Below are 15498 nucleotides of genomic sequence, written 5' to 3'. Positions count from 1 at the left end.
GTATGCATACCGTACATACTCTACAACAATATTTTGACTTGTTACAACAAAACACATGGGCGGCCATTCCTCAAAGTGATTTTGATGAACTCATCTTAAGCATGCCAAATCGCTGTAATTGTGTGATTCGTGTTAATGGTGGAAATACAGATTATAAATTTTCTTATCTTTACAATAAAAATGAGCAAAATCATCATTTTCGCCATTTTTTTGTCATTTAATTGACGCCGTTAATTTGAGTTTTCTCCCACAATTTGCAAAAACATCAATTTTAAGTAAGCGGTTAAATAAAACATAAGCATTAAAGTAAGAAGTCGTCCTGGAAGACTGGATTTGGTAAATATTGCTTAAATAATTTTTATTTCAAAAATATTCACTTGATCCCTAGACACTTTTGATGTGTGTATATAAACAATATTATATGTATATATATATATATATATATATATATATATATATAAACATGGATGTCACACAGGGCTATTTTTATATTATCAAAAATAACAACTTTTTCACGACTTTTTACGAAATAAAATTAAAATATTTTTGTTGTACTATCTGACGCTTTTTAGATCTGTATATAAGCGTTAGCTATAGCGGTGTGCCCGATGACACCCCCACCCCGTCCAACGTTTTGAACAGACTCATCACGTTTAGAGCGATCTATTTAAATATTTATGTTTTTGTATGTAAGTAAAATCTGATGAATTATTAAAAGTCATGGAACAAAAGTTGTTTATGATGTTAGTAATATTGCTCCTGAGAGGCTATTAATATTTCACAAATGACCCTGTACGTGTCTGGTGAAAATTCTATTTCAGTTACAAAACATATATATGTGAAAAAAGCTGCTATTGTCAATTTGACATCAACTTTTATAATTGCTTGTGGTCAATGTCGACTGCGTGCAATTACAAATACAAAGACACGACGCAAGCACATAGAAAAATTCGTGACGGCCGCTGGTTCGTTCCGTAGCTTAGTTGGTATATAGCGTCTGACACGGTAAGCTAGAAGACGTCGGTTCGAATCCGGCCGGATCGAAAGAATTTTTTCTGAGTGTTCGATCTTTGTATTAATAATTATTACAAACATTTGCAACACGTATGCAGTCCCGTCCGGCCTTACCTGATGGGATCGCTCCGAAGTGACAGTCTCGGCGGGACGCGACAGGGGCGCGTGAGGCGGCCGCACCTGCGACCCGTTGTCACGCGTGCAACGATTAGGTTCTGGGGGCCCAGTCGCCACTGGGAAGATGAACTCTCATATTTAGAACATGCGCATAATAAAAGAAACAAAAAACAGACATCAGTTGTATTGTCGAAATATATAATTAAAGATAAGAGAATTAATCGAAATATATGTGCTATGCTTGAACAGTTTTAGTCAGTCAGTAAAAAAATCATAATGTACCTGTGGTGAGCGGGATGGCGAGGCGTGCGTTGACGGCAAGCAGGTGGTCGCGGCGCTGCAGCAGGCTGCCTACGTGCTCCTCCAGACGCACATTCTCCGTGCGCAGTTGGTGCAGGCAAGACAACAGTGATGCGACTAGCAAATACATAAATATTTTTTGTTTTAAGGGAAAAGTAACACCAAAGCAACTAATGTAACCGAGAATGATAGTGATTAAGTTCATTCCTCGTAAATTGGAATGAAATTGTCGGAGGGGCCTTTACGTGGTGGACCCCTGTACCATGCTGCCTTCTAGACTACCTGCCTACTTTGGCCTGAGAATCCTTAAATACATAACAATAACAACAAGTTTATATGATGGTGGTAGAAAAAAAAATCGTACTGTCAAAATGCTGCGCCTGTTCCATGAGAAATTGTGAGCCCTGCTCCCACTGCCGCTCGAGCAGTTGATCCAAGCTTTGTGCGCCTGACGATCCGCTGCGAGAACCGCTTGAACCCTGTAAAGAAATATTTCATCAATAAAAAGAAACTACTTTACTTTGAAAAAGAAAGGGAGTTTTGGGCACTTTAATATTCTGGACACTAAGGTTCAAGGTTCACATTGGCTTGACAGCCAGCGTGCAAGCGTGCACGCAACTAGTTTTCACTAGATCGGCGAGTTTAATTTATTGACCAATCAGAGTCGGTCGCTAAAAATGCTTCTTCACAGAGATACACAGATTGTTTTATTCTGTTTGAAAACAGAATAACAATTTCTACTAAATCTTTCAGATTTTTGTGATAAGAACTGTTGTAACGACAGTATAATAGTTGTTTAATATTTTGGTTATACTTTATGTACTAATAATAATGCTAATTAATAACCATTTGCTTTCATTTTTAATATGGATTGAATTAGTTCAGCTCATTTAGGGACTAGTATGGTTTTCATATAAAAGACTGGCAAACAATTGTGTTTAAAGTGGAGATTGATCACAGAAACAGACTTCATCATGTGTTTGACGATGATAACGTCCCACTTCCGGGATACTCTTCCACCAGTTCCGGTTTACGCAGAACTCCAACAAATGTCGCATGTCCTTGAAGCATTTTGAACCAACACAAACAACGATCGCCTAACAATGCCCGCTATTACAGCTTTTGGTGTATGTACGTGGCCGTAGGTTACCGATTGTGCCTTGTTGATGAGTGGTGGCGGGATAAGCATGTCGCCACCAGAGGTGCCTGCCGCGTGCGCGGCGAGCTCGGCCGTCAACTGTTCCTGTAGCCTTGCGGCTGCACCGCTCTCCGGGTTTAGCTCATTACCCAGCATATGTGGTGCCGTGCAGCTTGCCCCTATCCTTGAACACAAAATACAACAATTTCTGACGTTATAATTTGAGGCGATAATGACATTAGCAAAATTTTCATTTCACTGGATAATCTCAAATTTTTAAGTAATGGCGAAAAGTACTTACTTCGACTCCATTTTAGGTTTTAGTGGCCGATCCGAACCTGCATAACCAACACCAAATATAAAAATGTTCAATTAACAAATAAAATGCAAAAAATAATCGTCGCCAAAAGTCAACCCAACTATTGTAAAAAGAAATTAAATACGTACTGGGTGAGCTTGGGGGTGAATCTTTAATTGTTTCCTGGTAAATAGGCGGGGGCTGCGGGTGCCGACGCACACTCGCTAGGCTCTGCGTGGACGTCTCTGTGAATATACGCGCAATATTTGTCAAACAACAGGATAATTACAAGTTATACATTTATGTGCCTATTATTTTCCTTAAGATAATTGTATGTACTTATTATATGCAATTATCAATAACCATAACGTGTTTCGTTTCTGTACAATACCATTAAAAACATTATGAACTCCGCTACGAGTGGCAATTATACAAATTGCGATTTTTTAAAAGATGTCTGTGTATTATTATTTATGGAGGAAATTTATACTTACGCGCAGGAGGTGGTGGCGGAGTAGGCATGGATGTCATCGCAGACATTGCTGCTCTCTTTTTGTTTCTTATCGGCGCTGGCGGCATAGGTATATTCGCTAGGTTCGTGGGATCCTTGCTCGAGCCCGCCATTCCGCTCACACTACAGAACACGCATTATATGATTTTACTTATAGTAGTTCTAGGTACTATATACGAATCACAACAAAAAACTTCTAAAATCACACAGCGCAAAATTTTAGTGACAACATAAAGGTCTATTTTCAATTTGTTTGTTTGAAAGTTTCGTAAAAAAACATTCGCTACTATTTGCATTCGCTGTGCTTTTTAATATTAAACGATATTACGAAGTCATATAGTAATGGACCATGTTTGTAATTAGTGGGTGTTTTAATTCAACACATCACTTCTGCATGTAACCTACACACATAGTTGCATTTGTCTCGAGCTTAGGATATCACGCTAATGATGGTGTTAAAGCGGAATTTCTTTAATTTGGCGTTCATAAGCAGCATGTTTGATTTACGATTAACATTTGGGTTTTTCCAATTCATATGGAAATCAATAAAATTCGCAAATAACTTGTTAAGCTATGCTATGTTAAGCTTATCGCCACCAGCGTATACATCGCATCTTTTAAAATAATATAGTTTCTTAAAACTTGGAATAGATTAAGAAAACATTTGCTTAATTGTACCAGGTCGCATTGATATTTAGTTACAAGAAAATGTGTACTAAGTAGGTATGTCATTATCTTGATTTCACACAACGTGTTGCACTTATATGTCCCATTTCAGTGTTTTTGTACATTTTTTTTATTAGCTGCAATCTAAAAATACGTTTTGCATTGAACTCAATAGTAATCCAGGACATTTTGGAAAAATAATCATAAAAAAATGCTATATTGGGTATCGTAACAAACTCAAACATTTTGCATTTTTATACCGCCACGAATAAGCCCTGCTGCAAATAATTTTAGTAGAAAAAATGAACGTTAGAAAACAGATGTGCAAAATATTATATAAAGACAAGACGGTGACATACCATCTTCAACAGATTGTTTGTTTATGAATGTCGTACAAAAATATACTCTAAACGAAATACTTATGAATTACATTATATAATGTTGACCCCACCGAAGCCGTACGTAAGATGTGAGCTTTTCTTTATTGGGTGCTACAATCATATAATCAATATATACATAGTTATAGCTCACAGTTTGTATATTCATCTTCGTTTATTTATTTCATTGAATCAAAATAAGAATTCGTTTTTGAAATTTAATGCTTATTACATTTTATATTGTTACAAAACGTTAATATACAAAGAGCCTGTTAAAGAAAGAAAAATTACCTTGGTTTATTGGGATCCTGTTGCATTTCGTAAGAGACATTGAGGCCTCCCCAGGAGGAGCGGCTAGCCACGCCGTGAGGCAAATGCCCCGGGACACTTTGCTCCATGGCAGCCTGGAATAAGAAATGCGGTAAAATTACTCTTTGTTACATTATAATGCTAAACGCTAGTCTTAAATAAACTACTTTTCGTTGAGAGTTATTCAGAAAGAAGGATATTCTGAGTTCATACTAAGAAATAAAGAGACGTAAAAGTACGTGTTGCGATTCAATATAATGAAGGTCATAAGTTCGTCCACGTTTATAATGGAAACTTCATAAATAAAATTGTCTTAGATATCGTCTGCAGAATGCCTACTTTAAGTCAGCACGAACGGCGTCGATATTTAACAGTAGATGCAAATTAAGTGTGATTGTTTAGTTTATCCACCAATACTATGATAGTAAATGACAAATGTGACATTCTATGCTAAAAAAATAGAACAATAAAAAAAACATACCATGTATTAAGACAACCATGTGTAGCACACAATATAACACGTGTATTTATTGGTGATTCTGAATTATCTCACTCCAAAAATAACACAAACATCTTAACGGTATTACACTGTAACAGTATCAATGCTTTCAAATATTTTATTGCACGAAAACGACATAATACGACGAATGTTAAATTCCTGCGTTCACATGTAAATGAACATGTTCGTTAGAGACATTTGATAAAATTTAAAGCCCTATTTTAAAAGGAACACTAGCAGATGTGGGAGCCGGCGCCCGGCGGCGCGTCTTGGTGGCGCTCAATGGGTGAATGGCGCGCACATGTGCGACTGCGCAGCGGCGACCTGCAGGTAGCGAGGGGACGAGGAGCAGGTACAAGTCGCAACAATTCCCGCCATTATGGGAACACTGAAAAGGGTGTCATCGGCTCCATCTACCTTTTTTATTTAGAGACAATATCACAGAAAATTACAATATTTTGCTCTGCGTATAATTGTAATAGAACAGTGTTGTAATATTACACTTTAATTATTTTGTAATGATTAAACAAAGTGTAGGGCACGCAATGTAAAGAACCATAATTATATAACAGTGAAAAAATATCATTTATACTTGTAACAAAATGTGCTGCACCAGAAAAAATTGAGGGCATAAAGACAACTATCACCAAACAATGGAATATATTGTTATAAATTATTGAAATGTTCGTGATCGTTTGGGATTTTTACGAAATAAAAACATTATGATCTATTTTTATAGTTCTTAATGTTACTTGACGGTCTCTCTAGCCTGTCTTTTTTAGGCAACGCCACCTTCATCGTAGCCTATGGATATACTTAAATGGAAAAAAAAAGGTATGTAACAATATCACTTATACGCATATGTGTATGATTTTTTGTTACCTAGACCTAGAAGTGGGCAGGCATGTAGGCCACGCGTTTCGTAACTTCGAATAATGACCTAAATTGTAATCAATTGTCTCACTCACTTGCTTTTGCGGCTGGTGGAAAATATGCGGTGCGGGTCCAGGCATATCCGTTGCCGCCGACACCTAAACAAACGACCCAATTAAATTATTATACTTTCACACTGTACTATGAATTTCATTCAGACTCAGCGGTTATAAAAAACTTACTTGTTTAGTACATTATTTAGTTTAGCACCTTGAACGGTGTCATTGTACAGCCGAACACAAGAAGCGTAACATTTTTGTATGAAACTCAATCTTAGCACGTTGTTATAAGTTGTACGGTTGTGCCGTTCACTGTACAATGTAAATCAAATCGATATGGCATATTGATGTATCCAATTTCAATAACAAACATTAAGTAAGCACTAATGGCATAGAAAATTGCTTTCCAAGCATTTTGTTTCGAAAGGAGTTATATTACCTACTACTGTTTTTTATTAATATAAAATAAACAGTTTTTATCATGCATTTCACAATTTGCGAAAGCTTAATTGTATTAACACCATGCTCCATTTTCATCGGCAACCTTACATATATTCAAGCGGTGCTAATTTATACATAAATATATACACTTATAAGCTCATGAGGTTACCACACAACTTTCTGCAATGTAAAACACAATTTTGTGTCTCAAATGGACACACTCACTCAAATACTAGCGAAGCGTTCATTACACTTCGTCGTTTTCATATAACAATAATGAGCTAGCATACGTAGAATTTGCGAGTGTCGAAACAAAGTTTGAAAATATGAGTGAATTATTTGTTTTAGTACGAAGAGGTAGTAGGAGAGTCGTTCATTGTGTTCATAAATGTATTTTAGTTGCCAATACATTTAACAATCGTGGTATAATTATATCGTAATTATAATATATTTTAAAATATTGTAAAAAATATTTGTTATATTTAGCTACGTTGAGGCAGCGGATGGCGGTCCGAGTCCAGACGGATCGAATGAATTTTTCTTTGTTCGATCTTTGTATCAATACGTGTGGCGCACTATAAGTTTCCGGAATGAATGAAAAAAATACTATAAACGGTCAGAAATGAATTTATTGTTACTCAAAATATTCTCCGTTAGCGTTAATGCACTTTTTCATACGAATGAACCAATTTTGGAAACATTTATGCCACTCCTCCGTGACAATCTCTGAAACATATTTTTCATACTCTTCGACAACCTCTTCAGGTGATGAAAATCGTTGAACGCGTAACTGGTTCTTAATTTTTGGAAATAAATAAAAGTCACAAGGTGCCAGGTCGGGACTGTCACTCATAAGGTCAACGTTGTTCACCTTCAAAAATTCATTTGTCTGTCTGGCCGTGTGAGAACTGGCATTATCGTGGTGCAAGATGATACGGCGTTTACGGTTATTTTTACGGAGTATGTCAATAACTTCCAGCAAACAAATGCTCATGTACCAATCACTATTCACGGTACAACGATTCTCCAAAGCAACAGTAGCCACGTGTCCAGTTTTATTACAATAAGAAACAATCATCCGGTTAGAGGCACTTTGCACGCGCGCCACTTTAATTGGTTTCGGCTCATCTCGAAAGACCCATACGTTCGGTTGCTGCTTTGTTTAGGGATCGTAACTATAAATCCATGTTTCGTCACCTGTTACTATGTCCCACACCAAATTTTACGCCGCTTCGTTGAATCTGGTAAGCATGGCATTGCACCAAGTGACGCGGTTCGTTTTTTGAGCCTCAGTCAAATTGTGTGATATCCACCGAGAGCACAGCTTTTTCACACCCAAATGTTTGTGTAGTATTGATTGTATTTGACTCATGCCTATACCCAAAGATGCCCGAATCTCATGGTGTCACATGCCTGTCTGTTTTGATCATACGGCGCACAGCATCGATGATTTTGTTTTTTTGATAACTGCCTCCGTGGCCGCACGGTTACCATGCCGGACTGCCACGCAGAGGTCCCAGGTTCGATTCCCGGGCCGGGCGAAATATTTGTATGACCTACATTTATTTCTCTCGTGAGTTTGGGTGTAATTTGTGGTTGTCTATGTGTGTGTCCATGGCACCCGCGACACAGGGTTTCCCTAGTGCGGGGCTATGTTGAGTGTGTGCGTTATTATTATTATTATTATTATTTTGTTGTTCACAGCAGTGGACGGGCGACCATCACGAAATTCTTCACTGAGATTCACACGACCGCGTTTGAATTCTGTAAACCAGCTATAAATAGTCGTCTTGCATGGTGCTTCATCGCCAAAAGCAGTTTGAAGCCGAGCGAAGCTCCGCGGAGCTGTTAAATTACACTTGAAGTCGTAGAAAATCATACCACGAAAATTTTCACGAGTTAAATCCATGGTGATGTAGACTACCGATTTCTAAAATAACGCCACAATGTAAAACCCAGTGACAGTCAGATGAAACAAACTATATTCTACTGCCAAAGAGTTCCATTTTCAAATGTTGTAATTACTTTTTAAATATTGTTTATGTAAGTGGCCAGTTCCGGAAACTTACTGTGCGCCCTATGTAATAATGATAAATATTTATTAAATTTGTATTGAATTGATATTCAATTATTTTGTGTGAAATTACTCCACTAGTTTGTTATAATTATTAATATAAAGATCGAACTTAGAAAAGTCTTTCGATCCGGCCGGATTCGAACCGACGTCTTCTAGCAAACCGTGCCACACGCTATGCCAACTAAGCAACGGAACGAACAAGCGGACCTCAGGAATTTGATGTGCTTGATTGTCGGAACTTTGTATTTGCTTTTTCAATGACTGTTTAGCCGTAGCGCCATGTATGAGCAATCTATGAAAGTTTTTCGTCACTTAGTCAGATACCTTTACAGCTACCAGCCCTAGCTAGAGATTATTATTTATTATTTTGTCACTGAAACTCCGACCTCTAGCCAACGTTTCCTTTTGGTACGATAGCCTATGATCGCATATACAACTCAGCAAAGTTTATTAAAAAAACATTTACTATTACATATATCTAAGTCGTCGGCGTATTGCAAGAAGTCATTAATTGCTATATAAATTATACGGCAATTAATGACTTCTTGCACTAAGCCGACGAAGTGGTTGTTACCCTAATATTCTCAAAAAGTCAACCTGTCCAAAGAGGTAATTTTTGTCGTCTTCTTATTGCAAAATAATAACTTTTGCTTTTTATTTTATTTAAAGACATGAATGTTACTGCATTCTAATTTTAATAGATCCTTCCACGCAACAAATGTCAATCAGGATTCTTGTCTGATGTGTTGTTATATGACAATAAGATTAAATCACAAATAACATCTCAATTGCGACAGAAAGTAGTGACTATAAGAGACATAATTACACGGGTAGCGGAAAATATTTTGACGACCGCGTTGACTCAGTTGTTTGCACTGTGGGCAAGGGGGAGGATCCGAGTTCGATTCCCGATAGGACCAATTTGGGAAATAAACTCTGGGTAATGCCCCGAAGTGAATTCCGTTGCTCTGGTACTCATAGTGGAAGAAAGTCCCTAGTTTGACACCAGGTAATTGATGTTGCTGTCTGGCACATTATATTGTACATTACAGTACATTATTTGGAGACTGCAGGTATAACTAATATGCCACACTCCTTTGACACAGAGGTGCTGGCTGACGCAAGTAAAAGGTTTGCCAAATGGAAACTGAAGTAAAAATGCAAGTTTGTCGTCAATATGCGTTTACTATAAGAATTCCTTGGAAACTGGCAAATCATCAGTTCTTCATTCACACCTGTTCGGCCAAAACGAATGAAACAGCTGTTTTATTTTCCAATTTGAGAATGGTCTAAATAATAAAGTTTTTCTATGTCATGTACTGAATTTTATGTAAAACAGTTTAATAATTTCGTTGAGTTTTATAAGTAAACTAAAGCAACATAGTTCCCTCATCATTTCGTCGTTGTTAACAAGCAGAAAATTTTAATTAATTTTCTTTTCTTTTATTCTTAAGAGTTTTTTTAACAATCAAAACTTTGTTCTGCAATCATACAAAGCGAAACAAAATTGTTACTCAGTTCGCCTATTCTTTGGATACCTTACAAAAACAGTACGCCACGTTTTGCGACCCTTTTTCTTAACATTGAATTTCTTTGGGGCTCACGTGAGGTTTCATAAGCGAGCTGATTATAAAAGTTAGTAGTTTAGTTGTATATTCGAGTGAATTTCATTCACTAAAGATTCGAAACAATTAAGCCGCACTACATGATTTTCGTCACCAACGTTGATGTGGTTAAGTCATTTAGTTATATCGTGGGCCGGTTTGACACGTCATATGTGTGTTCTTGTCCACGCAAAAATGATGTATGGTAATTACTCTTAAATTACGTTTTATTGTTTTTTACCGCGCCATAAACCAAAATATAAATGTATTCTACAATTTGGAACACATAACAATTAGTATTTTCTGTCAGATTTGTAATGGAAGCCGAAATAAACCGACTGTTAACAAAAATATGATTTTTGGTTAACTTCAGTGTCATGCATCGAGTATATAACCAGAAATAGAGACGAAATGTCATTTAATTTGTTTGAAAACTATTCTGCCATATCATTACTGTGACAACTGCGCTCCGATTGGCTAGCCCGAGTTCGAAACAATTGACGGGTGTCGTCAATGGGTGTTGTCAACTATTTCACTTCAAATAGTTAACTTGAGCTTTGCTATAATGGACGAAAATTGCAAAATTACATATTTAATATTTAATTACCGATGAAATAATAATATAATAATAACGCACACACTCAACATAGCCCCGCACTAGGGAAACCCTGTGTCGCGGGTGCCATGGACACACACATAGACAACCACAAATTACACCCAAACTCACGAGAGAAATAAATGTAGGTCATACAAATATTTCTCCCGGCCCGGGAATCGAACCTGAAACCTCGACGTGGCAGTCCGGCATGGTAATCGTTCGGCCACGGAGGCAGTTAAAATGTGATTCCGTTTGTTTTGTAATTAGATGTTTTGCTGTTTTACCCACACCACCGAATAGAACAGCACGGCATTGTTAGAGATATTATCTTTATTACAATAAATACAGAATATCTTTTGGAATATACGGAGACGTACACACAGGTCAGTAGCTGCCCTGTCTATATTTCAGTGCAAACGGGAGTTGATATTTATAAGAGCTGTATCGCTAATGTGTTACCAGGAATATATGGCCCTTATTTCGTGTCTATTTCTGGTTATATACTCGATGGTGTCATGTGAACTTTCATATCACAAACTATCCCTAATACACTGCTATAGTTTAGAATAGGAAGGAATCATATTAGTTCAATAAGTTGTCTGGTTTAGTTTCCTGATAAAAGAGCTAAAACTCTAGATCGTCAGCAAGGCTGACTTTACTTTAAGACGCTGATTTTTTCTAGTGAATTCAGGGATCATTAACGACAAAAATATTTGCCAGCCTTTAAAAAATACATAAAAATTTGTTAAGACAAATAAGTAATCTTGAAATTAGCGCGCTTGAGTTGTGTGTTAACCACCCATAGCATGAACCTGTGCGTGCGCGGAGAGGTTGAGTCCGTGGCTGGTCGAGGGCAAAGGCACCGACACCAGCAGCGAGGCGGGCGCCTCGCGGTCGCTTTTCCCGCCCTAAACAACCCGTTTAGTTAGTACGCTGATAAGCTATGCTATTCCACGCAATAGGATATAGTATTCTCCTAAAATCGTTGTTATATGTAACTCTTAACTGTATATTTGCATCATTTTATCTTAGAATTGTTTTTAACTACTACATGGAATTATTTGGTGTAGCCGCAATTTTAGGTCACACCTAAAACATGCAATCTGCTAAAATTTTAGTTATAAATTTTTGTTGACCTAATTTGTAAAAATATGCATTTTAAATATAATTTGGGGTTATTATTCAAAAAAGTCTGGAACTAAAGACATTTCTGAATATATAATACAAAATATATTCAGGGTATTATTATAATTATCAGTCCAGGTTATATACTAATTAGTCATTTGAGTTTCATTTAAATATGATTTTATTTCAAGACTTCTGTCGAAGTCTTTAGTATAATTTGAAAAACCCAATCAATATATTTTATTCAGTAATTATGACATTGGAAGATGCTAAAAATTCTTTCAACTTATATTTCGCCATTGTTCTTTGCAGTTTAAAAAGTGACACTTTCAGTAGCTTAAACTGTGGCTCAGTGTAACTCTTGCTACCATTTTACAACGGCAAATGTAAACTGTAATACTAAAGTAGTACGTATGGTAGAAAACGCTCTAGAGACTCATTAATAAAGATAAGCTAAGACCAAATGCAACAAAGCAAGTTTCCAGTCTTGTTACACTATTCCACGTTCAGTAGAAAAAAGTAGCCCGTGTTCTTACGTATTTAAATTTCGAATAATCAATCCTACTGCGTGGATTGAGAATAAGCTTAGAATTTAAAACATACTATAATGAGATGATAAACACATACGTAGTTGTATTCGAGTATTGTAGGTATCATATGTATTGTATTGCATGTACAATAAATACATGAAAATCTTATGTATTTACTTGAATGTATGTATAACTGATGGCTTAAATAGTAGCGCAAATGCAAAGGCTGTAAAATAGCGCAAAACGTGACAATTTTCTGAATAAAGCATAGTTTATTAAGTCATGCTATATTTAGTACTTATGAAATGCAAATAAATTACGTACTGTAAGCTTTTGAAGTAGTTGAAGTCATTCATTTTAAAACCATCATAAGAAGTAATGAAAAGAAATGGGAATATGGTTGAAATATTTTCAGTATAAAATAAGTATTGGACCATGTTAAAATAAGAGTGATAGGTACTGACCGGTTGTGACGGTGAGCGTATGTTGGATGGTGGGTTCATACCGCTCGGCCCGGGCATCGGGCTAGGAAGATGCCTAAATTTAAAAAAAAATGTTGTGTTAAAGATCCATCCAGTAGGATGTAAATTAGGTTTGTAAAAATTGTTTGATGTAAATGTAAATTACATTATAAGAGAGATAACATGTACCTAGGGCTGGGTTGCGAAGCAGGACTATGCGCGGGTGGCGGCGGCGGCGGCGGAGGAGCCGGACTGACGCTTGAAAACGGCCGGGCCGCCTGCGCTGACTCCGCCTCCGTCTTAGCCTGCCGATAACAACAACATTCAACTTTATACCAATAGTCAGAATAAAATTACAGTCGCGGCGACGGGAAACCTGTTCTATTTTTAATTATTTCTCTAGTAGTGATAGACAAGAAAAAAATACAGATTCACTGGTCCAATTCAGTAATTCTTCAAGTAAAATTTGAAATGAGGGTTGACCATGAGTCTAGGCGAAAGCGTAGTTCAAGAGAAACGTGGAGGGCGCAACGTTTTAAATTACAGACTTCTAATTTATAACCGATTGTTGCGATACATGCCTTTTTAATAACTTTCTCGCCCTCCGTGTGAATGTCGTTAGGAGCAGGACCCTCCCACGCGTTGTTTGAGTTGTTTCCACTTTGAGCGTTATCATTTTGCTGTAAGAATATGTTAGTTATTAAGTTCAGGCCTTTACGTGTGTAGTGTAACTACCATTGGGCTATAATAGCAGAACAAAAAAAAATTAAGAGATGTTTTGTTACTCCGGGTCACATAGTATCTCGTCCATTGGTAATTTGTTTAATACGAAACCTCAAATCCTAATGCACAGTACTTCATTCCTAGGGGGCGTAAGAAAATGTATGGGTAAATTAACAAGAGCTGATGTGAAATAACACATATAGGATTCTTTGTGTTAGTAAATCTGTACATAGCAGCAATAGCAACGACACTGCGTCGTTTGGCTGAGAAATACTTTCAGTTTCGCTTGCAGATTTCAGGAAAAAAAGGGCACGTAGTGTTTGATTTTGTTCACATTGTATTATATAACGCATTATTTTCTGAATTTTTGTTTTTGCCATGCTCCATAGACGGCTCACCAAACTTCCGACTTCGGACTGAACCGCGTCCAATAAATATTACATGGAATATTTTGAGGGGCCTCATATTTGTGAGATATTGAATGAAATTTGTATTTACGCTGCCTCGAATACAAATTCGTCAAAACGCTCATGAAACCAAACAATGTCGTAACTCAAAATTGCGGAATTAAGAAAATACAAATTGAAAATTGAAAAAAAAAATACTGATAGGATCGTATTGTAATATTGTGATTGTTTTTATTTATACATAATAATTAATTATCCATTTATAAATGAACGTGGGGCGCACTATAAGTTTCCGGAATGAATAAGGAAAAAATACTATACATGGTCAGCAATGAATTTATTGTATCTCAAAATATTCTCCGTTAGCGTTAATTTTTCATACGGTTGAACCAATTTGAAAACATTTATGTCACTCCTCCGCGATAATCTCTGAAACATATATTTCATACTCTTCGACAACCTCTTCAGGTGATGAAACTCGTTGACCGCGTAACTGGTTCTTAATTTTTGGAAATAAATAAATGTCACAAGGTCAACGTTATTCACCTTCAAAAATTCATTTGTCTGTCTGGCCGTGTGAGAACTGGCATTATCGTGGTGCAAGTTAATACAGCGTTTACGGTTATTTTTACGGAGTTTTAGTCAATAACTTCCGGCAAACAAATGGTCGTGTACCAATCACTATTCACGGTACAACGATTCTCCAAAGCAACAGTAGCCACGTGTCCAGTTTTATTAAAAAAGAAACAATCATCCGCTTAGAGGCACTTTGCAGGCGCGCCTCTTTGTTTGGTTTCGGTTCACCTCGAAAGACCATACACTCGATTGTTGCTTTGTTTTGGGGTCGTAACTATAAATCCATGTTTCGTCCCCTGTCACTATATTCCACATCAAATTTGACGCCCCTTCGTTAAATCTGGTAAGCATGGCATTGCACCAAGTGACGCGATCCGTTTTTTGAGCCTCAGTCAAATTGTGTGAGATCCACCGAGAGCACAGCTTTTTCACACCCAATGTTCGTGTAGTATTGATTGTATTTGTATTTGCCTACGCCTAAAGATCTACGCCCGAATCTCATGGTATGTCACATCACTGAGATTAACACGATCGCGTTTGAATTCTGTAAACCAGCTATAAATAGCCGTTTTGCTTAGTGCTTCATCGCCAAAAGCAGTTTAAAGCCGAGCGAAGCTCCGCTGAGTTGTTCAATTTCACTTAAAGTCGTATAAAATCATACTACGAAAATTTTCACGAGTTAAATCCATGGTGATGTAAACAACCAATTTCTAAAATGATGCCATAATGTAAAAACAAGTGACAGTCAGATGAAACAAACTGTATTCTACAGCCAAAGAGTTCCATTTTCAAATT

The 15498-nt window shown here is 36.9% G+C and overlaps 1 protein-coding gene across 1 annotated transcript in view; it reads right to left on the bottom strand.

Annotated features, from left to right (window-relative positions):
- LOC113225672 (protein AF-10-like) overlaps positions 1–15498 on the bottom strand; it is a 48893-nt gene that overhangs the window by 18992 nt on the left and 14403 nt on the right. The window contains exons 13-25 of the mRNA XM_026458054.1: positions 13579–13677; positions 13187–13302; positions 13001–13073; positions 11694–11789; positions 6198–6260; positions 4713–4825; positions 3362–3501; positions 3017–3112; positions 2871–2907; positions 2582–2753; positions 1796–1910; positions 1414–1548; positions 1065–1247 (exon numbers count right to left, since the gene is read on the bottom strand). Of these exons, the coding sequence (XP_026313839.1) occupies positions 1065–1247; positions 1414–1548; positions 1796–1910; positions 2582–2753; positions 2871–2907; positions 3017–3112; positions 3362–3501; positions 4713–4825; positions 6198–6260; positions 11694–11789; positions 13001–13073; positions 13187–13302; positions 13579–13677 (1438 nt within the window). The remainder of the gene's footprint in view (positions 1–1064; positions 1248–1413; positions 1549–1795; positions 1911–2581; positions 2754–2870; positions 2908–3016; positions 3113–3361; positions 3502–4712; positions 4826–6197; positions 6261–11693; positions 11790–13000; positions 13074–13186; positions 13303–13578; positions 13678–15498) is intronic.

This window comes from Hyposmocoma kahamanoa, unplaced genomic scaffold, assembly GCF_003589595.1.
Source record: "Hyposmocoma kahamanoa isolate Upper Pololo Valley unplaced genomic scaffold, ASM358959v1 100021, whole genome shotgun sequence".
Taxonomy (NCBI): domain Eukaryota; kingdom Metazoa; phylum Arthropoda; class Insecta; order Lepidoptera; family Cosmopterigidae; genus Hyposmocoma; species Hyposmocoma kahamanoa.
Note: the sequence above shows the minus strand (reverse complement) of the source record. Positions and strands in the feature narration are given on the sequence as shown.